The sequence below is a fragment of the Nannobrachium achirus genome (assembly GCF_963921795.1).
Source record: "Nannobrachium achirus genome assembly, chromosome: 16".
Taxonomy (NCBI): domain Eukaryota; kingdom Metazoa; phylum Chordata; class Actinopteri; order Myctophiformes; family Myctophidae; genus Nannobrachium; species Nannobrachium achirus.
Genome location: NC_137823.1, coordinates 2,151,630 through 2,178,486, shown reverse-complemented (window position 1 = coordinate 2,178,486; position 26,857 = coordinate 2,151,630). Strand labels below are relative to the sequence as shown.

Here is a 26,857-nt window from a genome sequence, read left to right as displayed (position 1 = left end):
TCAAATGTATACAAATCAACAGTGCACCCCAGCAAAATTGCGGCGCTTATCGCGGTCGGAAACGGGCGATCAAAAAATAAAACCAGCGGCGTTAAACCCTGCAATAAACCAGACAAATTATATAGAGCCTATACTTAGTTTAGCAAGATATTAATGTATATTCAACGTCTCTCTCTATCTTAACCTGGCTGTCTCTCCTCTCGCCCTCCCTCTCTGCTCTATCAATCTCTCCTCGCAGCCCAGGCTTTCGCTGCGCGTAAAACGTCTCCATTTGCCACGATTTGGCCTGCAATATTCTATTTTAGGCATAGATAGGATACATACAATATTTCTCCTCACTCCAGTGGCACTTTCCTTTTATCTGACTCTGTGAGCAACTCCTCAGAAAATAGTCATCTCTTGTCGAATCCCCCCCCACAAAAAAAAAAAAAAAAAAAAAAAAAAACTCCACTCATAAACCTCCAGACACCGAAATCCTCGATCACCACAATTGCCTTTGCTTTGAACCTTAATTGGTGGACCATATTCATTTGATGTCACAGCAGGAGCTAATGACCGGCGTAATTCACACATCTATTGTTTGTTTTTCCTTGAAAGCAAATAATGACCGCGCATAATTGATCCATTGAAAGCTATACCAGTGGTTCTCAACCTATAGGCAGGTCTTCGGAAGGTGGCGAAGGCGGCTCCAAAGCGGCGGCAGGGAGGTCTTCAGAAGGCGGATTGCTTTTGCTGGCGGCGGTGAACTGGAGCGGGTGAACTTCTTCTTAGCTGGTGGTCCCATGTTGGAGTTCAGTCAGTAATGAATCAAGGCTAGTCTGAGAGCCTGTTTTATACAGTAGCCCACCTTTCAGCCAGGTAGAGGTGATAATGGCCCAAAATCTCCTCCCCTGCCCTGTAACACCATTATAACAAAAGACGCACAGGAACAAAAGGCGAGGAGAAGCAATTTACATCCCAAAGAACTGGCTGGCTGCCTTCCCCAGCGAGTGTGCAAGGGGGGTTGAGAGACATTCTTGAAATTAGCAGGGCCTTTTGGGTGCTTGGGGGTGCTTTGGGGGCTATTTTTAACATTTTCTACAGAATAAATGTAAGGCGACGGCCTTTTCGCCTTAATGAAGCGTACGCGCCTGCTATAGGGTCAACGAGTTAACCCAATTAGCGCAGCAGTCCCGCAGCTGGTCTGAATGGACCAGCTCTGCGCTTCTCAAAGTTACATTAGATAACTTAAACCATTGTGGCATTATATTCTCAGTCAGCCAACTAATGATAGTCTATCCTGCATTCTGGTCACCCCAAATAACGGATTACTTCTTCATGGACCTTCAAAATGCATCACATCACATCACAGCGGCAGGCCGGCAGTGACAGTATAAGGCAGTGGTCCTCAACCTTTTCAGGCTGTGACCCCCAAAATAATCATATTTTAACTGGGGACCCCCCACCCTGACAAGCATTAAGAGTTGTGGCATTACATTTTGTATAACTGTTTTTTGCCAGGCGTTGTGAGCATGTAGATCTGCTATTTTCACAATTTCTGCGTCTAATTTATGCCAATTTGGCCAATGTTTAATTTGTCATTTTAGAAGTATTAAAAAGTCCTTAAATTGTCACTTTAGAAATGTGCAGATACCCTCTATACACTTAAACTTTATGTTGGTTTGTTTACTGTTGAGTGAGAAAACAGTGTTGCACATTAAGCTAATCTTCTGGAGACCCCCCAAAATAATTTGGGGACCCCCCTGGGGGTCCCGACCCCCAGGTTGAGAACCACTGGTATAAGGTAAAGGGTTATTCACAATTCACATAGTAGTCTTTATTCAGTTTATTGGATGACTTTTCAGACAGTAATGAATAATGATTGAATGCATGCACAGCCAGCCTGAAGGTGCACTCACTGCGGGCGACCACCGTGCACCCAAATCAATTATCACAACAACCATTGATTAGGCATCACGCAACATTTTGGCATGCATTCCGTGTTTATTTTTAGGCGGAGCAAATAGGCTACCAGTAGGCCTACATATTAGTTATTAGGCTCTGAATCTATGATGATGATCGGCACACACACACACACACACACACACACACACACACACACACACACACACACACACACACACACACAGAGAGAGAGAGAGAGAGAGAGAGAGAGAGAGAGAGAGAGAGAGATAGCCTGATCGAGTGAGAAAAAGAGAGCGAAAGCGAACAAGATTAAGAACGACAGAGAGAAAGAAACAAACCCACAGCTTGTTCGTGGGATGTTTAAATTCCCTATACTTGGCAGTTATGCGTGAGGAATCTATGAATGAAATCTCAACTTTTTTAGCGCAGGGCAACCACGGAGGTGTAACGAGCGCGACAAGTGGTCACAGGCTCGCAGCTGTTTCGTTTTACTGTGGATTGGAGCACTGGGCATTGCCTCATCATGACAATTTAACAAATTAGACAAATAACACACTATTTAACAGCAATATTAGCCTACTAGTGATCTGTCCGCTGGACCGCTGCGTAATAATGCCCTGATCTTTCTCCATTCTCCAGCTCTCCTCATGAAATACATGGCTGCAGTAGCCTTACATTAAGAGGCCTATAATGTAGTATTGGAAGCTAATAATTAAAACAGCGGCGAGACTAGGAGGAGAACCACGTATCTGTCTGTCTACACCCCCCCCCCCCCTCCTCTCTCCTCTCTCTCCCTTTCTATCTCTCTCCGCTCCTCGCTCCGTGCGTATCATCCATTTGAAACACACAGAGAGAGAGAGAGAGAGAGAGAGAGAGAGAGAGAGAGAGAGAGAGAGAGAGAGAGAGAGAGAGAGAGAGAGAGAGAGAGAGAGAGAGAGAGAGCCTTTCATACACAGCGAGCAAAACAATCTCTCTCTCTCTCTCTCTCTCTCTCTCTCTCTCTCTCTCCTCTCTCTCTCTCTCTCTCTCTCTCTCTCTCTCTCTCTCTCTCTCTGGAGAGTCCCAAAAATCCAGCGCTGGGCGCAAGGCCGCGCTGGGAGGCCGCACCGCCCGCTCGCTCCGGCGAATAATCCAATCAGACAGCAAGCAGCTGAAATTAAATAAAATACATTTATAAATAAATGATAAGATCACAAGAGACCAAGATGACTACATTCTACGTTGGCCATTGGGTATATATTGCTAACAGTTAAAGGCTAGGAGGCTGTAGGCCTACTCACCGATCTTATAAATTGTGACGAAGAAAAGGCCGCTGCTCAGAGCTGAAATTAATAACTAAACAAAACAAACAAATAACGAAATAAAGGTCTAAACACAACATAACTGAACAGAACTAAACTAATAATAAATAAAGCAATTTAACTGACAACATAACCAGAAGGCAGCCATTCCGAAGGGCTCAACTTAGGAACACCAAACAAAACAAACAGTTAAATAAATAAATATAAATAAATTAACGAAATATGTATAGTCTCAATCAGTCAGGACCACCAGGACCACCAACTCACCAAAGGACCACCGCGGTGGTCCTTGAGGGTCTGTATTTTATCTCAATTCAAATAGGCCTATATAAAGCAAATTTGCTACGCCAGCCCTAAGGAGCACAGAGAGCATGCAGCCCACAGTGACAGACCAACGCATGCTCGCATGAACGTCTGGAATCCAGACTCTGGATGGATGTTTTATTTGATATACACGTCTACACACACACACGCAGGTTTAGCGCTGAGAATCAAATGGGTGGCACACAGCTCACACGTGCGTCCCAGAGCAGAGCAACAAGTCAATCACGCGTACAGTTCATGGCGGCGCTGCATTTGACCGTGTCGTCTCACGCATGATGGCCACATGACCAAAAGATGTATGCGTGCGTTAACACATGCGTTCGCCACAAACGCCTAATTAAACGCGTCCCCGTGTACCCCGCCTGGCCACTTAAATGAAGACACACAGCTACGCGTGCCAGCGACGCCTACGTGTAATGCTATTAAATGCCATTGAAAAACTACAGGAGAAGTCCATGCGTTCAGTACAACACAGATAAAATCGAATGCGTGCACGCGCACGCACCAACGTCCCCGTGTCACGATTCGAGCCCCATAGCGTGCGTAAGTGCGTAAGTGCGTGCGTGCGTGCGTGCGTGCGTGCGTGCGTGCGTGCGTGCGTGCCTCACATTCATTTCTGTCTAAAGAACGTCATCATGATTAATAAGATGACAGACGCAGTCCACAGTTTGCATCTCTGCTGTAGGTAGGTAGGATATCTATCTATTAGGGGTGTAACGATACATTTTAATAGCAATTCGATACATATCATGATACATGGTTGACGATACGATACATGGACGATATTGGTTCATTCATGGCGATACGATACGATTCGATTCAATGATTTAAAATCGATATAGTAACTATTTAGCAAAGACATTAAATCTGTGTGAAAGGTGTGGATAGTGCAGGTTTTTAAGGGAAACATGTATTATTATGGATATAAATAAGTAAACACAGTGATTATCTGCCAAATACATGGACATTGTATATTGACAAACCTGCACCTTGACATGAACCCAGAGATTTCACACATTTATCCATAGACCAGTGTAGCTATAGGGAAAGGAAAAGTAATTAAACCCATCCTTTTAATTTTTTCCTCTTAAAAATGTTAAATACAATGCCCAAGTAGGTAGTATCGATACAATCGATTCTTTGCACGGCCGATTCGATACGATACAAAATAAAACGATACGATTCGATTTTAACTGTTTCATTTCGATATACTTCGATTGTTTAAGTTTAAAACGATATTTCGATACAGTTACTATATCGTTACACCCCTACTATCTATCTATCTATCTATCTATCTATCTATCTAACAGGAGGCTCTCTCTGCCTTGTGTGTTCTTGGAGGGATTGCAGACATTGGGAGGTCTCTAGGATCAAGGTTTGCTTCTCCTACAGTATGTCTCACCAGACTGTTTGTCTGTGCAGTGTGAATGCGTCCCTCCTTGTCCACACTTACTGTACGCTGGTGTATTTTGAGTCAAGGTGGTTTGTTTGAGCCTTCTCTGCGTCTGTGTGTGTCACTGTCCTTGTTGTCATACATACAATATATACACACAGTACATACCAGTAAGACTCCCTAATCGGGAGATAAGCGACCGTCAGGTCTCATAATGTTTTCTGCAAAAACTATGGGGCATGTGAGAAATGAGGGGCGGAGGTTGTAGTTTGCCAGCCAAGGAGTGGGTGTGCAAAGTTTGGCATGGATCAGGGGCAACGGTGGCGGAGATATGCGAAGGGAAAAAGTGTGACGTGACGGACTGACAGCTGGTGGAGGTTTTGATAGTAACTGCGATGGTCGCAACAACTCATACACACAGTACATACAGTATCTCCGACCCTTGGTTCCAGTCTGCCTGGATAATGTATTAAACTGGCATGACCAAACCTCTAACGTGAAACTGACTGAAGAGGTTTCACCATTGGTCTGCTGTCCGCATGTCGCTGCTTCTTGTATCCGTCATTTCACATTAAAAGTTATAGCCAGACATTGACCTACAGTAGTCCTGTTTCCTTTTTCCTCCAATAAACTATGAATTTATTCTTGGTTACCGTTGTACTTCACAGGGGCATCAATTGGGTATGGCAGGGGTATGCAGCTGCCATACCCTGCGTCCAGGGGGGAAAATAAATAAATGAATGAAAATAAATCCATGAATGTCTCCTTGTCTATCTGTGCTGGTTGCGACCGTAAGGTCGCAGTTTAGTATGAAAACCTCCACCGGCCGTCCGTCGGTCACACGTGCGGTCGACCGCACGTCACACGTGCGGTCGACGTGTGATGAGGTCACGATGAGTCATCTATGCCCAAATATAGATTTCTAGGTCAGATGGCCCATAGAGTTTGTGATGTCAAACCTAGCAACCCAATATAAACAAACCTGATGTCAGACCTGAAGTATCCTTTTATACCCATATATGGAGATACAGAGATCTCCATATATGGGCATATTAGAAAGCCCATATATGGGCATATACGGATGACATCAGGGATATCCATATATGGGCATAAAAGGGACAAGGGCTTACAGTTAAGAGATCTCCATATATGGGCATATCAGAAAGCCCATATATGTTCATATACTGATGACATCAGGAATATCCATATATGGGCATAAAAGGGACAAGGACTTACAGTTAAGAGATCTCCATATATGGGCATAAAGGGACAAGGACTGTTACAGTAGATATAGAGATGTCCATATATGGGCATAAATGAACAAGGACTGACAAACACTGAGATCTCCATATAACCTATGGGAATATAAGGGACGAGGACTGTCAGCTTGTAGACCTATTTTCTAAATATTGTTGTACATTAAAAACTTGAAATGGGTCGTTCTGCATAGTACTTGGGATTTGTTGATGTAAATGTTCACATAGAGTGTAATAATTGGTAAAACAAACTTTTGGCCTATTTGTGGAGATAAGCGACCAACGGTCGCTTATCTCCCGATTAGGGAGTCTTACTGGTTATTATGTTGTTAAATTACAGTGAAAGAACTACAAATGCATGCAAAATTTAACAAAATGGTCACTTTAACAAGGTATTATAATTATATTCTCTACACTTTTATTCTCCCCATCTTGACAGAATGGTATATTTCCAGGTTCCGCAGGTCAGCTGCACAGGTGCAATGCATTATTGTTAATTGTGGCACGTTTACTAACATGCCAAGTTTAGCTGCACTTGAACAACCGTTCCAGGCTGCCATATCCAGCCCAAGAAACCGTAGAAACTGGGGGAAGGCGAAGGCGCGCGTGCAAGACACCAGTCATGTTGCCATACCTTAGCTTTTTCTGAACTGACGCCACTGGTACTTCATTTATTTGTGTCCTTGCACCCCCACACTGTGTGTGTGTGTGTGTGTGTGTGTGTGTGTGTGTGTGTGTGTGTGTGTGTGTGTGTGTGTCTACCAGGTTTGTTAGCTTTGAGGACCTCTCGTGCCAGGTGTCCTCTGAAGGCAGCCTGTAGGACAGTGGCTGCCCGGATCTCCTTGTCTGCTGTCTGTCTGTCTGCTGGCTGTCTGTCTGCCCGACCTCCAGGCTTCCCCGACGCCACCTCCACTAGAAGCAAATCACAAAACACAGTAGCCGTGTGTGCGTGTACAGAAATACTAGTAAGACACCTCAGGGTGACTTGCGACCTCAGGGTGACATGCGCCAATTCTTGGCCATCTGGCCAGTGATGTATATGGGACCAGTTACTCATATATGGAGACCCCTTCATGATTGTTATGTTATGTCAAAACATGCCCATATATGGACATTACCACATATGGGCATTCCCATATATGTCCTTAATATTGATAACATAATATCCTTAATAATGTCCTTAATATTGACAATATAGGAATATCCATATATGGGCATAAAACGTACGTAAGTAATGCCAAGCAGGGCCTTGGTGAGTTAGGGCCTTGGTTTGATGCCTGTGGATCTCCATCTATGGGCATAAGGGGGTACCCTAACATTCTCATTTTCGGCCTGGGATTTATGACATCAGAAATCTCTATGTATGGGCATAAAAGGCTTGTCTGACTGTCAGTACAGGAAGTGATGTCACGTGACATCCTTTTTATGCCCATATGCGAGTCATTCTGTACCACATCACTAGTGGCGTTTCCATAAAGCTACTTTTTGCGCATTAACGGCTGATTCGCTAAATGTTTTTATGGAAACACTTCAATTTGCGAATAAACTTTCATTATCCGCAAAAAAGATTATCCGCTTGGAGGAGGAGGATTTTGAGGCTTAATCGGATAAACTAAAAGCGCAAAAGTGGATGGAAACGGGTCAGACAATACATTCGAATAAAGTATGACGTTCACTTATCACGTGACAGCCTAGTCCACCACACAAAAGAGAAGACAGAAGAACCGGGAAATAAAAGAAAAATGGCGAACACGGGGAAAAAGAAGACGCAGAAAACGAAACAAACAGGAGATACAAACACTAATACAACAACCAACAGACACAACTGGACAAACAGAGAGACAGAAACGTTTTTATATCTCGTACGAGAAGGTAATGTAACCGCAATTATTGACGGCAGGAGCCAGAGAAACCGTGCCCTGTTCCAAGACCTCGAAAAGGAGATGGAGAGCCGCGGTTTCATCAAACCCTGGGACATACTGAGGACGAAGTGGAAGGCTCTCAAGCAGGGTTACATGGCGGAAAAGCGCCGGTTGGCAACCAGTGGAGCGGGGGGTAAGGGGAAAATGAAATTTTTTGATTTAATGGACGAAATCCTGGGGTCCAGACCCGTCGTGGCGGCCATCAATACGAGCATCAACAGCTCCGGTAAGTCAGCGTTGGTAATAAACACGTTTTCAAATATAGCCTACTTACTACTTAAACTTACGACTTGTGTCGTTCTCAAGTTTATTAATTTGTTTCTCCTATAGGTGCGGGTGGGGATTCTGGGGAAACTGTAGACGGAGAGGAGGAAGAGGAGGCTGCTGAAGGCGAGTCAGAAGGTAAAATATGTAGCTTTTTCAGAGGTGAAAGTGTGCTGCGGGAACGGGCCAGTAAAAAGCCTTGCCACAAACGCATGTCCAACAAGAAAACACGTGTAGCCCTACTAACGTTAAATCAACATGAGTGTTCGTTTTCTTATGAAGTGCTTCTAAATCGCTCCAGTGTATTTGTCAACGTGTTGCGTGTTGTTGAGCTCGCTAAGACTGCCTGGGATCAGTTCACATTACATATTGCAGTCAGATCCGGGTTAGACCGGATACGGAAACTGCATTTTCACTTGCCTATTTGTGACGGCAGATTTCCGGATACAGTAGGCGGGCACCACATAGGAATGGATCACTGAGCAGTAAATAGCCAAACCCGGATATACATTCAAAACCTTTGTGGTTGTCCATTAGGATAGTTAGTTTAGTAATCGTCTAATTTAATTCCAAACAAAGGTAATTTGGTTAATTTGACAATACTTAAGGAGTAGTTCACCCCCAAAATCTCTTTTTCCTATTGATTCTCGTGCTATGGGGACTTGAGTTCAATAATATGTTTGAGTTTTTGATGCATTCCTAAGACAAATTTACCACCATTGATTCCGGATGGGGACCCAAATGCATTTGGGGGTAAATTGACTAAAATCAAAATGTTCTCTTAGCAATGTGACAAATACAAAAAAATAGTAAGTCTCCATGGCGTGAGTAATCAATAGAAAGTCATTTGGGGGTGAATAACAACTTTAACTGAATGCAGCTGCTGTCTTGCAGTTAAAGTTGGTCCCCTGGTTTTAACAATTTGGTTAATTTACCTAAATTTAGAATGGAACTAGAAAGGTACAATTCTTCACAATATGTAATGTGAATGGTTGCACTGACCATTCATGTTATATATTGTGAAGCATGACCATTCCTGTCTGTCTGGACATTATTTTGTCCATGATATCTGGCCTTACACCCCAGTAACTTTAGTCAACTGGTTCACTTTGGCTGGCACAAAGATTCTCTGACCTAGAACACCTAGTTTGTTGCCTATAGCTACCACACAAATTATCCATCAAGTCTGAATACATTTATTCCCTCCCTTTTTTAACAGCTGTACAGGAAGAGGATCGGCCTGACACCCCAAATCCAGACAGAGACGAACGACAGAGCAGCAGCAGCAGCACATCCCGACACCACTGGAAACGGTCTTCAGCAAGAAAGTCTTCTGATACTTCCACCCTGCACACCATGTGGGAGTCTTTCTTTCAAACTCAGCAGGAGCAGGCAGCGAAAGAACAAGAGACCTTGCAGTCCATTTCCGGTGTCCTGAATCAGGCTGTGCAATGTTTTGAGAGATGTACACAAGCTGCTGAATTAATGGCAGGAATTAACCAGCAGGGCAACGCTTCATATCCTCCACCACATTCTCTTCACCAACGCTCAGAGCCACCTACGTCATTTCACCAATCTACACAGCAGTCATTTCACCACCAACACTCTCAGCCATCTACACAGCAGTCATTATTTCACCAGCACTCACAGCCATCTACTCAGCAGTCATTTCACCACCAACACCCACAGCAGTCATATCGCCAATATACACAGTCGTCTGCCATCTCATTTCGCCAGCTCCTACACCCATCTACATCCCCACACCATACACATACTGATACACCCACCGCCTCCAGTCAAGGGATTACATCAGGTGACAATACAGCCGCTGATCCCTTTGCTACCTACTTAAACCTGGAGTAATGCACTCGCAACACAAATGTGTGGGGGGAGGAATTAATTGGCTAACGACTAAATTGGGGCAAAAAAGGGGGTAACAAATAATTGACTTCTACCCGGGGGCCGCTGCGCGGACGGGACAAAATTGGGGAAAAAGAAAAAAAAAAACATTTGAGACGGTTACCAGTTTACCTTATCTTTTTTTTCCCTCTTATTTAATTTTATTTCTTATCTTTTTTTTATCCTCTTTTATTTAATTTTATTTTTTAATTTTTGTATTTGTATTGATTTTCATTGTTATTTCTGCAGGTCTTTCAGTTTCAGAAAATGTTTACTTACAGAATCTCAGTATTCATTGTGCACATACACACAGAGTTATCCTCACAGCGATATCAACCTACATATCAGTGCTAAAAGCCATCCAGATAAGACGGAGGCAGATGCTTCAGGCATATTATCTAGCACAACTGACTTTAGCAGAATTGCCACCACGGGCTTCGCCGTACATTTCACTCACAAACGTTGGATAGAGGATTTCCGAATGTCAAGAGAGACGTTCTTTCAGCTGTGTGACATCAGCTGTGTGACATCATTGGGCCATTTGTAGGACCACAAGAAATAACTTGCAGACCTCCTGTGCCAACTGAGAAGAGGATCGCCAATGCAATATACAAACTTGCCAGTTGTGCCGAGTACAGAGTAGTTGCACAAGCTTTTGGTGTTCGCAAAACAGTCCATCGTAGTGTTTATTTTATTATTTATTTATTTGTTTATTATTATTTATTTATGTTTATTATTATTTTATGCAACCTGCAGAGTTTGATTCAGTTCGATTTAAGATATGTTCAGATATGTTAGTGTACAGAATGTGTTACTGTACAGTGTTTCTGTACAGCTCTTAACAAATGTATTAATGTTATGAGGGGTCTTCAATGTTTCAGGCCAAGGACCCTTTTAGTTGGGAGAGATGAAGCAGGGACACCCACAACCTTCTCATAGATTCCGTATAGCTTCATTGTTTCACAGTACAATTGCCAGTGTATTTTGGATTCATGTCAGTTTGTTTTCAGATATTTAACTACTTGAATCAATACTTAATAAACTTTAAACTTGACCTTTCACTCTGTACAGTCTGTTCTCCCCTCTACACCAAAGCTCTCAGATTGGGTGCTAGTGTTGAAGTGGTTAATAGAGAAAAGGTTCAGATTTGGAGGACCTCCTGTTGAATACCCATGGTGTAGTAATCCAGCACTGCACACGTTTTTGACAATATTAATGTGTTCATGTGTTTTTGCACTTTCTTTGGCAATAAACAAAAAGGAATTGTCACCAATGGTCCCTCTAATTTTATTTATTTATTTATGAATAAGACAGTCCAATGTTGATATAAGCATACCGTGTAGTCTTTGACAATACTTTTGTCTCAAGTCAATTTTGAAATACAGACTTATACTTGTAACAGTTTATTTTACTCCAGTTTTGAAATCCAGACTTTTACTTGTAACAGTTTATTTCTTCATTGCAGTATTGATACATTTGAGTAAATAAAAATAGTACTTTTGCCACCACTGCTCTGTATAGTCCATACTCTGTGAAGAGCTACAGGCTGGCACGTTGTGAAAATGGGAGGAATTTACACAGAGTTCAAAGACTAAGTTTTGTGGGCTAACGCTAATACAATGGACATTAAACAGCAGGGGAGAGTGTTAACTTGGAGGACAGTAAAACAGAGTGAAGACCTATACTTGGCAATTCAGGCAGACAGAAGAATAGCACACATTTCACAAATCTCCCTGTGTTAATTGGGGGTGGATATTGGCAAGATGGGTCACGATGCAATAGTATCACAATGTATTACGAATCTTTGCGATACAATACTATTGCGATATATCAGCTTTAAAAGCTGAAGGTGCTGCTCTAATGCTGTTGTTTTCGTTCTCCCATTTTCTCGAGAGACCGCACTCACTGAACCTTGGGAAGTGGAAGTAGCTACTCAAAATACTTTAAAATGAATGTGAAGATACTGCTCCAACACTTCAAATTACAACATATACTGTACGATGCACAGCAATCACATTAGAATCTTCTTGCAACAACAATTACCTTTGCGAGTGTAAGTTATTACACTCAGTTTGGCACATCAAAACATTTTCAGTTCACACAACAAATAGAGTATCAGTATTCTGTTATAAAACAATGTTATTTTCTAAATATTTCATATTTACAGCGACATCTAGAGGCAGCGGAGTGTCAGGACCTGACCTCTACCATCTATACTATAATTTTGCGAATGTCTGAGTGTCTGTCACAGCGTTTCTCCTCGGTGGCTGGAGCAATTGATAGAGCAACAGCTGGAGCAACAGTATCTCTGTAGCCATTAAACGAAACGGGTTTCTTACATTGATGCTCCTACAGTACATCATGCAAGCACCAGTTAAAGTTACTTTCCATCCCTCATATACTGTGTGCACAGTGCACATCCCATAACCCACACACTGCACATCATTTTGGAGCTCATATCTTTGAACGGGTAAGGGCTAGTTGGTTCCTATTCATGGGAACATATTTTATTTTCCTCAAAGTATTGCCCACCCCTAGTGTTAATGTGCCCTGTTTTTTCTGTGCTGAGTCGTGCACTGTTCACATTTCTGGATTGCGTTGGTGAACCCTGGTACACACATGATCAACAAGTGCATTTCTGACATCCACGGCTATGTCGCTTGGTTGATCCTGACAAGCTCTGCGAGGTGGCTGCTCCAGCTCAGGTACATTGGTGCGCCTGTTGGGAGGGAGTTGTCGAGGTAATGCATTCAGGAACTTTTCCTTCTGACACATGTTGTGTAGCACACAACATGCGGCCACTACTGTTGGCATAAAGGAGTGGTGGATGTCAGAACGGTGGCCAAGGAGTCGCCATCGTGACTTCAGGTGACCAAAAGCATGTTCAACCCTGACACGTATTCCACTCAGGTGCTCATTGAAGAGAAGCTTATCTTCTGGGAGGTTAGGACCAGAGAATCCCTTGATCAGCCATGGGAGCAATGGATAGGCTGGGTCCCCAGCGATGAGAAGAGGCACCTGGACTCCTCCTACGTCTTTACAGCCTTGTGGATGTCTCTCAGGAAATCTGCAGAGAGGAAATAGATTTGACATATGTTTAATTGGCATCAATGCAAAATGGCAGCCACGCTGTCGAATATATAACATTCTATGCTATATAATAAGGTGTTCAGATATAAAAAAATAAAAACATTTGAGGCATTAATGAATTAATTAAAAGAGTAGTTCACCCCCAAAATGTTTTTTTTTCTATTGATTACTCAGGCCATGGAGAGTAGAGTTCAATAATATTTTTTTAGTTTTTTGTCACATTCTTAGACAAAATTTTGATTCGAGTAAATTTACCCCCATTGTTTACGGATGGTGGTCTAGTAAACTAGAATTTCACATCAAAATTGTAACTTTTTTTCCCCCCTTCACAATAAAGCATATTCTAAGGCAGGGGTCTTCAACAGGGGGTCTGGGACCCCTAGGGGGTCCTCAGAGTTACTACAGGGGGTCTTCCAAATCTTTGTGTGATAGAAACTTGTTGTTTTCTTGCTTTTTATATTAACCACTTGAACCCTAGCGTCCATATTCGGAGAACTTTAGCCAAAAATAGCAGATCTACAAGCTCACAACGCCTCGCAGCGCTTGTAGATCTGCTATTTTTAGCTAAGAGCTTTGGAGGGGGAAAAGAGCAGACTAAGTACAGTGAAAGGTCAAGTTTATTAAGTATTTACGTTTCAAGTGGTTAAATATCTGAAAACCCACATTAACATGAATCCAAAATACACTGACGATTGTGCTGGCAAACGATGAAACTACCGTATATGGAATCTATGATAAGGTTTTGGGGGTCCCTGCTTCATCTCTCTTTCAACTAAGGGGTCCCTGGCCTAAAAACGTTGAAGAAACGTGTTATACCTTACCTGAATAAATTGGACGTGGTGAATACTGCTGCATCATGTGCAACGCCTGGTGAACCAACACAGAGATCTCGGAACATCAGCTGGTCGTCCACAAGGGCCTGGAGGATAATGGATGGCCATCCTTTCCGATTGACATAGTCCGAGTACCTAGTTATGTAGCAAAAAGAAGTTGGGTTAGAAGAAGTTGGGAGTTTTTCATATGCAGATCCTTCTCATAAAATTAGAATATTGTGTTAAAGTTCATTCTCTTCTGTAATATAATTGTTGTTTCTAAACTATAATCTATTTTAGATGTATTGTGCATGCAGTGAAATATTCAAAAGCTTTTGTTGATTTTTATTTTATTTTTATGGCATACAGCACATGAAAATTAAATATCCATATCTCAAAATATTAGGCCTCTATCAACGCAAACCTGGGCTTCTATAACACCTCAGCAGTACCACAGGCTGACCACCTTCATGCCATGCCCCATCAATGAAGACATTTGTTCAAAAGTATTCCATACCAAGTACTGAGTGCATAAATTAACCTTTTAGAAGTTTGACATTTCTGTATTATAAATGCTTCTTTTGAGTGGTCGTGTGGAATATTCTAATATTTTGAGATATGGATTTGTGATTTTCATGAGCTGTATACGATAAAGAAAAAACAAATTGGAACAACAAAATCTTCTGAATATTTCACTGCATGCACACTACATCTAAACTATATGAAAGAACAATTATATTACAGAATAAAATGAACTTTAACACAATATTCTAATTTAATGAGAAGGATCTGCATATTCTTGTAAACCGTGTTTTTTCTGTTCTATGGACCCAGTAGGTGAGGACACAAAAACTAACGTAGAACATTTTTAAAAGTGATGACTAATCACTAAACCATGTTTTTTTCCCCGGTACGTTTTTAGCCCAAGGAATGTTTTTTGTTTGTTTGACCCCTCACATACTACTTAAAGCACCAAAATAGTGCCAGGGCAGGGCAGAAAATTTAACCTTTTTTCTTTTTGTATCCTACTGGGTCTATAGAACAGAAAAAAAACATGGTTTACAAGAATCTATATGAAAAATTCCATTAAATACACAATGAAATATACTAACCCAACTGCTGGAGGAAGTACTGGGATGTGTGTACCGTCCAGTGCACCATACACTTGTGGTATATGATGCAGGGAGTAGTTCCGTTCCGCAATTTGTTGTGCCTGATTGATTGATTGAATAGTATTAGAAGTTTGCATAGGAAAGGGTACAGTCTCGTGACAGTACAGTTCACTGGTACAAGGTCAACTAAAAGGATAACCTGAGGAAAGGGCTTATTTACGTTTAACTCATAACATTGAATGACAAAACAGTACTATGCAGAAAAGGGAGGGGGGAAAACATTTGTGTAAAACAATGCAACAATGCAAAAATGATTGGCATTTACAATAGAAGGGTCAGGGGGAGGTAAGGTTAGGCTACGTTTACTGTTACCTCCATGGCGTCTGGTAGCTTGATGTACTGGTGCATCATCTCAGCTTTGATGGCTCGGCAGGTTGCATAGACACTGCGATGGACTGTTGTTTTGCTGACACCAAAAGCTCGTCCGACTACTCTGTACTCGGCACAACTGGCAAGTTTGTATATTGCTATGGCGATCCTCTTCTCAGTTGGCACAGGAGGTCTGCGAGTTATTTCTTGTGGTCCTACAAATGGCCCAATGATGTCACACAGCTGAAAGAACGTCTCTCTTGACATTCGGAAATCCTCTATCCAACGTTTGTGAGTGAAATCTCTCGGGATGGTGACTTCCCAAAAATTCTTAAATCGCCTTTCTTCCCACATGTACGGCGAAGCCCGTGGTGGCCTTGGCGGTGGCAATTCTGCTAAAGTCAGTTGTGCTAGATAATATGCCTGAAGCATCTGCCTCCGTCTTATCTGGATGGCTTTTAGCACTGATATGTAGGTTGATATCGCTGTAATGATAAGTCTTTCAAGAGCACATATCTGTAGTAGAAGTTGGGCTTTGTGTCTCTGGTCCATTGTCCCTCCAAGTTAACACTTAACACAGGGAGATTTGTGAAATGTGTGCTATTCTTGGCCTGAATTGCCAAGTATAGGTCTTCACTCTGTCTTACTGTCCTCCAAGTTAACACTCTCCCCTGCTGCTTAATGTCCATTGTATTAGCGTTAGCCCACAAAACAAACTATGAACTCCGTGTGTAAAATTCCTCCCGTTTTTAGAACGTGCCAGCTGTAGCTCTTTACTGTTGCGCAAAATGCAAACTTAGAACACAAAATGCCAAAAAGTTCAGTCTCTCTCTGTTTACTTTATGTGGTGTTGTTGTTGTTGTGTGTCGCTTGTCGCTCTTCTTCTGCAGTTATAGAATGTTGTAGGACTGAAAAGGTGCGCCACCTATTGGTTTTCCAAACGAACTACTACCCTTATTCGAATGACACCCGCAAATGGAAACGGGCTAAATTCACTTTGTCTAAATGCGCATTTCTGATAATACGCTTCCCTAATGCGCTTAAGTTTATGGAAACGCCACTACTGTGACTCACTGACATCACGTGACATCACTTCCTGTACTGACAGTCAGACAATACTGACAGTCAGACAAGCTACGAGATCTCTCAGGGTATAATGCGACCTTCGGTCGCAATTAATTATTTCGCATATTTATCATCCTCGCTCTCTTGACGCATTGTTTCAACAGACGTGGAACGGAAGTGAATTCGTTACGAGGCCGGAGCTGTGTTATCTAATGCATTTCTGCTAGATCTGTGGAAAAATGTGCCTGTGAGAAATATTTCAATAACAACAAGCAGGGTTGCGTCAGTTTAACCCGTTCAAACCGAGACAGAGCCATTTTAGACGTTATTTAAAATAAGATATAAGATACACAAGCTGGCAGTGAGCTTGTACATCTGCTGTTTTAGATTTAGTTTCTGTTTCTGATTCAGCCTCAGGCCTTAATGGATTCAACTCAATCTTGAGTATACCCATGAATACGAATTCACAAGTAACACACACACGCATGCACATAGGCACACACGCACGCGCACACACACACACACACACACACACACACACACACACACACACACACACACACACACACACACACACACACACACACACACACACACACACACACACACACACACACACACACACACACACACACACACAGCTTTTCTTTACATGCAGGCGAGGTCTCCTTGTTGTGGGTGCAGCAGGGTGAGGAGTCGGCGGTGAGGACCTGAACAGCAAACAGCTCCTCCGCTGTCAGCTTCCTCTCCAGGGCCTGACACACCATGTAGTACACCGCCTCATTAAACACCTGCACGCACGCACACACACACACGGACACACGCGCGCGCACACACACACACACACACACACACACACGCACGCACGCACGCACGCACGCACGCACGCACGCACGCATGCACGCACACACGATGATGCAGAACAAAAGAAGAATCACATTCACTGTCCGTTTGCTTTCTTGCGTTTGTGTGTGTGTACATGCATTCATGGTATCAAAGACACAGAAAGACCAACATCTGACAACATACTATAATTCATAGACGTATCACTTATTGCTGCAATTACGGTACATACAAACCACCCAAAACTGTGACTTTTCCGGAAGTGGAAAAAAAACGTAACCTGTTCCAATAGATCCATGTTATTATTTAGTTTCTTTGTTAATACTTTTCATTGGTTCGATATTTGTCAAATCCACAGAGACACTCAAGTACTGTCATTTTCAAAATCTTTCAATTATCCACCTGTTTCCGCGAGAATTTACTGTAGCATCATCTGCGGGACACTTCCGGTTAACAGCAGACATGCAAGCTCACATCGCGTCGAAGATGCGACCGTTGTGAGCTTGTAGATCACACTCGGCTGCGACGCCGGAAACTGCCGCACACCTTCTGCGCAATGCACAACAGGACGTGGGAAAGTTGTGGATAGTGGAAATTGTTAATGTTAAAAAAGAAAGAAAGTTGGCATTTGGAGTTTATAAGGTTCTTCAACCTGAGACACTCACTATGCTGTTTCCCATAGTGAGTCTCACTCACCGAGGTAAAAGAACTGGGGTTATGTTCGTAACCTCTAGTTTCTGCCTGACAGCACACTGTACAGTGTACTGTGTGTATTGTATGTGTATCGTATGCTGTTGTTTGTAAACATGTACTGTGTAGTGTGTGTATGTGTGTGCAGGGACGAGCTGGCCATTGGGAAAAGCGGGCCAACTCCCGAACGGCTGGTTCATTCCTGGCCGGCCGGCCATTAGGAAAAAAATAAAAATAAAATGTCGGCCTAAGTTCCATTTTGGGGGCTGGGCGGCCAACAAAGTAAATCGTCACTGTCGGGCAGAAACCTGGTATCTCCAAGTTTCAAATGTATAAATTTTTTCTCAAAGCAATTAAAGCCCTGCTTCATCATTCAAGGCCGTCTGCACAAAAGTAGTGAAAACAGCAGATCTACAAGCACAACGCTTGTAGATCTTGTAGATTGTAGAGCGGTGCGAGGCGTTGTGTGCTTGTAGATCGGCTGTTTTCACTAGTTTAAATCATTTTTAAAATGATAAATACAAAACAAACGGTTTTGGACATACAAGGTTTCCACCAGACAACGACGAAATATAACTCATGTACAGTAATTGGCCCACTGGCTTGTCACTTGTCATGATCTGAAATGGCAAATCTCTGAGTAGCAGCAGCGCTATAGAGAGAGATCTCTCTCTATAGCGCGCAATGAGGGCCTCTCCAACTCTTTTTCCTGGGCTGAATCAGGGGCCCAGCACGTCCCTGTGTGTGTCCTATGTTGTTGTGTGTAAACACGCTACCCTGCGATGCTGCCATCTTCCCAGGGCGTTGCTGCTGCTGCTTGGTGGACAGAGCATCTCCTCCAGGGCCTTCCTGGCTGCCAGCTGCTGCTGCTGCTGCTGCTGCTGCTCGTCAACAATGAATGAAACCACGTTGGACAGGGCCTTCAGCATGGACGCAGCCTGCTCACTGAAACGCAGGCTCTCCTACAACCAGTGGTGCATAAAGTACACGCATGTTTTACTTTAGTAAAAGTGTCAATACTGCAATATAGAAATACTTTGTTACAAGTAAACGTCCGGAGTTCAAAATGTACTTGAGTGAAAGTGTGAAAGTGTTGGCATCAGAATGTACTTAAATTACAGTTTTTCATTTGCTTGATTCAATATGTAGATATTTGATGTAAATGTTATCAGGCCCTTCAGGCCCAGGGCCTCTCCCCATACACACCCATTTCACACAACTTCAAACTCCATTTTAACCATGATAGATTCATTAAAAACACTTTTTTTCTGGTGACTCATCATAATACCCTCCTTATATGTGAGCAGGCCATGTTTTTTCAATAGCTTTTTTCATTTATTTTTAATAATTCTTTGGGAAAATGGAAAAAATTCAATACAATAAAAGATTATTAAAAAGTCACCAGAAAAAATAATAGGTGTTTTTAATGAATCTATCATGGTTAAAATGGAGTTTGAAGTTACAATGGGTGTGTATGGGGAGAGGCTCTGGGCCTGAAGGGCCTGATAACATTTTATCAAATATCTAAATATTGAATTAAGCAAATTAAAAACTGTTCATGGTGTTCATAAAAGCCTTAGACGATACAATTACCAAAAGTTTATTTGAAAGGGAAATACCCCTTTAAAGTACCAAAAGTAAAAGTACAAAATGTTGTGAAAATAGCAGATCTACAAGCTCACAGCGCGTTGCGATGTGTCATTATTAAGTATTCTTGATGTGTTACACCCAGCACCCACCTCAATACAGAATACACTTACTTAATACAAGAAAATGTATTTAAGTATTCATTTATTCTTACAACCTACAATCTTCCTTTCCAGCTTGTTTGTAAGCTTCCTTTCCAGCTTATTATGAAAAGGTTTTGACTAAACCTTTTCATAATAAGCTGTTTTGTGACAACACCGCTGGAGATGTAGTAGTCAGAGCGTTTCAGGCAAAAATCGTGCACTTTATTATAGAAGCATGTAATTTGACACACAGTTAGAACATGCCATATGGAACATTTTTGTCTTGGGAAACTTGTGTGAGCCAATCAAAGTTGGGCTCTCATAGACTTTACTATACAGTACAATAATAGAAAAAAAGAAATATGCTTTAAGTAGCATGTGAGGGGTCAAACTAGGTGTTTTTCGAGATTCTGAATCCAATGCAAACATTGGTTTTGCACGAAAAGAAATTCCTTTCCGAGAAACGGCCGCCACAAAACTGTGAAAAGTGATGACTCATCACTAAAACAATAAATGTTTGCATTGGATTCAGAATCCCGAAAAACACCTAGTTTGACCCCTCACATGCTACTTAAAGCATATACATTTTTTGTATTATTGTACTGTATAGTAAAGTCTATGAGAACCCAACTTTGATTGGCTCCCACAAGTTTCCCAAGACAAATCTGCGATGGCCCGATAGCCAAAAATGTTCCATATGGCATGTTCTAACTGTGTGCCAAATTTCATGCTTCTATAATAAAGTGCGTGCACTCTATTCCTGCCCGAAACGCCTGGACTAAGAAGGAAAGCAAAGCAAAACATCTCCCACAGGGACTGAACTTCTATGTGTCACGTACAGCAGCAACTCCTACTCGAGGATGAGAGCATCAGGGGCTCGCAGAGAGAGGTCAGAGAAGGGTGGTCTGCACCGTGACATTGTTCTATTTATCACAACAGAAAGGAGGATCACCTTGGTGAGGTGCGGCATGATGGTCTCCTCATCCCCAAAGACGAAGGGCGTCTTGCTGCACAGGTGGACGCAGTAGCCCAGCGCTGCCCTGGTGTACATGCGCAGCACATGGCGCCTGGAGGGGAGACAAGAATGTTGCTATTCTGACCAGGGGTCTTCAACGTTTTCAGGCCAAGGACCCCTTAGTTGAGAGAGAGATGAAGCAGGGACCCCCACAACCTGTTCATAGATACTCCATAAAGTTTCACTGTTTGACAGCACAATCATCAGTGTATTTTGGATTCATGTCAATTTGTGTTTTCAGATATTTAACCACATGAACCGTCAATACTTATAAAACTTGACCTTTCGCTCTTTTTCCCCTCTACAGCAAAGCTCTTTGCCGAAAATAGCTGATCTACATGCTCACAACGCCTCGCGCTGCGAGGCGATGTGAGCTTGTAGATCTGCTATTTTTGGCTAAAGTTCTCCGAATATGGACACTAGGGTTCAAGTGGTTAACAGTTCTACTGCCAGATTTATTATTTATTTATTGGGGCTGGTGCCAGCAAAAGGCAGCTTACCTTTGCGATGTTATAGAAATCTATTGATTATTTCTTTTTCTTTTTTTTTTCATTGGATCTATTATATGTGTACTTTAGCCAAGCTGGCGGCAGATGGCAGCCTTATGCAAAGAATGGATGTGAATTGGGCCGCTCCGCTTGCCGTCCATTCAGAGCATCGAAATGCATTTCTAGATCAGATCCACAGAAAACAGCCAGGAAGTGATTTGGGACTCCATTATTGTTTACGGGCGGTGGAAATTTTAGAGCAGCGTTACGAGATGTTTTTACTGTACACGGCGGCGCGACCAGTTATCAGCTTACAGTCATCAAAAGTAAGTAAAAGAACGAGCGTTCGTATTGGCAGCGAGCTAGGGTCCAAATTGGGGCGAACGGGAACGTCCGAAGCAATAAAAGAGTTAATTTAAAAAGGAGTAAAAAAGTTTCTATCACACAAAGATTTGGAGGACCTCCCTGTAGTAACTCTGAGGACCCCCTAGGGGCGCCGGACCGGCAGACCCCCTGTTGAAGACCCCTGAACAAGACAGTTAAAGTTGTACTTGTTTCCTTCTGTGTAAATCCCTGCAAACAAGAGAGCGTCCTCTTCTAGGGAAACTATTCCTATCCATCAGACTGGGTCACGCAAGGCACCGTCCGGCTCTGCAGCCTAATGTCCTCTCTAGTCCAGCGCCAGGCTGGCTTCACAGGTGCGTCACAAGGGGGGGGGGGGGGGGACTGAGTTACTAGGGCCCAAGGTGGAGGGGCCTGTCTTTAGCTATTGAAAAATAGCAGATATACAAGCTCGCAGCACGGCACTCGAGGTTGTAGATCTGCTATTTTTGAAAAGTCGTGAAAATGTGTGCAAATCTTTGAATATATGTACTTTTTAAGCGAACATTCGTAACTCAAATTTTGCTTCTGGGGGGGTCCTTGGAACTAAATATTTTGAGATGGGGGTCTGTGGCCAAATACATATCATTTTGGGGGTCCTTCAAATGAACATATTTGAGCACCACTGACATAGAAACTTAGGTTTTTCAAAAAACCTTAGAAGGATTTGATATATTCAGACTCCGGACAAATGTTCAAGATTTTTCAAAAATAGCGAGTGCCGCGCTGCGAGCTTGTATATCTGCTATTTTTGAGCAGTGGTTAGACCACGCTCCTTAGCATGGCCGTGTGTGTCTCCGTCCGTCCGTCCGTCCGTCCGTGTGGGTCTGTAGCCTGTATGTAGCCTCAGTTCCACTGAGTGACCAAAGAGGGTGCTGATGATTCTAGCCTGTTGAGTCTAGCCTGAGCATTAACTGCAATACACACACACACCTGCACACGCACACACACGCGCGCACACACGCATGCACGCACGCACACGCGCGCGCGCACGCACACACACACGCGCGCGCGCGCACACACACACACACACACACACACACACACACACACACACACACACACACACACCCTCTCACTCACTCACAGACACACACACACACACGCACCACCACCACAGCATGGACACATGCACACACGCACACACACACACACACACACACACACACACACACACACACACACACACACACACACACACACACACACACACACACACACACACACACACACACACACACACACACACACACACACACACACACACACACACACACACACACACACCACAACCACCGCTCAGTTCACACGGGTGTGATTTTCAATAGTTAGAGCATAAAATGTGAGTGAACCCTTGTACCCAGGGCCCAGAATTTGGTGCGACACCCTTGCTGGTCGAGCCTGATGGAGTGGAACCTCCTCTCTCTCTCCCAGACCCATTAGCTTTACATAATTCGGCCATCATGCCTTAACTATTATGGCTACAAGCAGCACTGGGTCAGCGTGGCGCTGGAGACCTACAGAGGACAGCGCCGAGCACAACAAGAGGGGAAACGGGGATAAATGGGAGAACGGAAGAGGGAGGCAGAGGAGTGTAAGGGTAAGAGAGAGATAGCAAGAATAGAAGGACGGCGACGCGTTATATAGAATTTATTAACAGGTTGTGGGGGTCCTTGCTTCATCTCTCTCTCAACTAAGGGGTCCTTGGCCTGAAAACATTGAAGACCCCTGGCCTAAGCTGTAAAGCTGGAAGCTATACTCTGCCTCTGCCAACCTGGGGAGAGCCCTGAAATGAGCTCATGCTTCAATGCATGAGGAGTGAGCAGACCGCTTGTGTGGAAGGAACACGCTATTCCAACCAGTTCCTTTCCCTTCCATCAGGCACCCCGACTGATCAGGAGGAGGCAGTGTAGAGACCAGGATTAATGCATGTTTTTGAGCGGTGTCCATATCATGAGCTGCAATACCACTGGTGACCCCCCCCCCCCCCCACACACACACACACACATTCCAGAGCATTCCAGATAGCAATGAATGATTGCTATCAGAATATAGAATAATACAGATTGTATTCTCCCCCCCATCCCCCACTTTACTGGTTTCCAACTCCACCTCAGAGGCCAATATTGTACTTTTTTTCCAAGCTACTGATTCGCGATGCTCTGATTCGCGATGTAGATCGGCTATTTTCACAATGTCTGAAAAAAACTAGTTTTGACAGTTTTTTTTACACTGGTTTCTTGGGCTGGATATACCTGGAACAGTTGTTCAAGTGCAGCTAAACTTGGTATGTTAGTAAATGTGCTACAGTTAACAATAATGAATTGCACCTTTGCAGCTGACCTGCGGAACCTGGGCATATACCATTCTGTCAAGATGGAGAGAATACAAGTGTGGAGAATATAATTATAATACCTTGTTAAAGTGAACATTTTGTTAAATTTTGCATTTGTAGTTATTTTACTGTAATTTAACAACATAATAACCAGCATATTTAAAAGCAACTTTGCATACCCCTGCCATACCCAATTGACGCCCCCTGTTGGCAACTTACACCAGAAACACAGACTGACAGAAAGTGGGAAAAGGTCAGAGAGAAGACAGCCAGAGAAGCTGACATAAATACACAGAGAAGAAGAGCGTGTCAGATTGACTGCGTCAGAATAAGAAAGAAAAAACAGCACACAAATCAGCGAATCAGCTCCCCTCCCCCTCCTGGGAGCGTGTATACTCCACAGGGCCCTCCAGGATGATAAGCTGAGTGCCGTGTGTGATTACGGCTCTGAAGTACCTCTGCCTGAACCCAGAAACTAGGCCCTCTGCTTCTAGGCCGAGCAGCAGCCATTAATAGAGACTAGGACAGAGCCGTTTTCCTTGCTACTACTTCTCAGAGCATCTCTAGAGGAATGCACACACACACACACACAGCTGTACACTGCATACTATAACCGGTTATAGGTTATAGTATGCGATGGTGGTCAAACCTTTAGGGACCGTTCTGCTTTATCCTATTATGGACGGGTACACATTAAAGTGTATTTACCCCTCAGGCCGGGAACACATTTTTGTGTATTACAGTACATGTACAGTATGTAGTATAATTCTTTCTGAACATATTCTATGGAAGCCAAAGGTGTACACTGTAAGGTATCAAATAGTTTGGGAATTTTGTTTCAAGATGCTACAGAGCTAAATGTTCCAGAAAAGCAGGGGTTAATTGTCAAGGTCTTTAAGGCTTTTTTCAAATCGCACTTAGGCCTATTATTTAATTTTTTCCATGAAGTCATACATTTGAAATGTTAATGGCGTCTACTGTACTGCGTGGATCAGAACATTATCCTGCCAAGAGAACACTTGTGAACTTCCTTGTGTAAAATGTGACAATCTGTTCCTTAATGCAGCCTAACAAACGTTGTTTGTGTATTCTGTTTTTATGTTGAAATGTCTAGAGTAGAAAGGCTGCGTAGGCCATTTATAGGATCAAACACATAGAGAGACAGAAGTCTGACAACATACTGTACAATAATTCAAAGATTTTATTTTGATCTTATCACTGCAAGCCTCTCTGACATTTTGTTGGCAGAACCTTATCTTGGTGCAGGGTAAGAGAACACGTTCATATTATCACAAGCAGTTCAGTCAGATAACTCACGATAAGGATTGAAACAATGTTTATTACTATTATTATTATTATTATAAATGAGTAATACAAGTGTGTATATGTCACATTTATTTTGGCGTCAGGCTCTGCTCTCCCTGCTCAGCGCAGCACAGAAGAACATCAATAACCATTAGGAGCAGGGAGATATAAATATATAAACACCCCCCATGGGGAACAGAATTAGCAGCAGAGCCTACTGGTGGTGCTGGGGAGGCGGTGGGGGCAAGCAAGTGCCAGCAGCCAATCAGCAAGGCAGGAGGAAGAGACAACTGAGCAGGCTTTAAGTAGGTTGGCAATGATCAGCTGACTGCCACGTCACCTGTGACGCAAGACTGGCGTAATAGCGTTGTAACAGAACTGAATGCAACCGCATTGACCCCCTCGATTTATGCTGCCTGAACCCATTCCGCGGGCTCCATCCATTAATACAGGTCCATAGAGTGGGATACTGTTAACTCTTACCATGCCACAGAGGTAGATTGACGTAAATGGGCCAAAAGCCGTCCGTGCCATTGACGTATTTTGACGTATATAATAAAAATTGATTATTTTTTTCATTTTTTTTTCAAAGATGTCAAAATGACCTGAGATCAGAGAGATGCTTTTCTCTGTTTGTGTGTTGGCTCCCTCGTTTAGCTGATTGAGAAAATGTGTGTCCAATCTAGTGGATGGACACTTTTTTTGATTCATTCAGCTCTATCTCTGGAACCATTTGTCTGATTGACAAAATTATTTTTGCTACTGAAAAAATCTAAAAAAAAAAAAAATCTTTTTTCATTGCATAGTAAAGAAAAACATCAAAATCCTGGCACAGGGACCTTGGGGCCATTTTGGCCTGGCATGGAAAGTGTTAAGATATGGTTTAAATATCGGGATTTACTATCAGAAGCGTCACAGCTTGTCCGTGTCTGTCCGGACACTGTGGTTGCCCTGACACATCACTGTGACATCAGGTGACATCACAGTGATGTCAGATACTCATAGCAGGGATCTCCATATATGTGCATACAAGGGATTGTATCCCAGTATAGTAAGAGGCCTACCCTGGTGGTAAGGTGAGGGAGGCAGCCTTGCAGGAGGAGGTCTTGATGTGGAGGACTGGAGGCTGACACTCCAGGCTCTTCCATGAGTACGGCTGAGCAAGGAGAACTCCACACCTGCACACTGACAGCTCCTTCTCTACAGAGGACACAAGGAACACACTCACTCACACACATATACTTGTATTTAATTGATATATGGATGACTTGTCTGCTCAACTGAGAGCTTGTAATACTGGTTGCATGGTTGGAGCTTGTAAACCACCTGATGTATGCAGATGACCTGGTGCCTGAGTC

At 43.0% G+C, this 26,857-nt stretch overlaps 1 protein-coding gene across 1 annotated transcript in view; it reads right to left on the bottom strand.

Moving 5' to 3' along the window:
* The window catches only part of adgb (androglobin), a gene marked incomplete at both ends in the record, with an annotated part of 172,218 nt that overhangs the window by 68,346 nt on the left and 77,015 nt on the right, over positions 1-26,857 (bottom strand). The window contains 5 exons of the mRNA XM_080744164.1: positions 6,942-7,091; positions 17,365-17,503; positions 19,022-19,207; positions 20,928-21,042; positions 26,564-26,699. Of these exons, the coding sequence (XP_080600290.1) occupies positions 6,942-7,091; positions 17,365-17,503; positions 19,022-19,207; positions 20,928-21,042; positions 26,564-26,699 (726 nt within the window). The remainder of the gene's footprint in view (positions 1-6,941; positions 7,092-17,364; positions 17,504-19,021; positions 19,208-20,927; positions 21,043-26,563; positions 26,700-26,857) is intronic.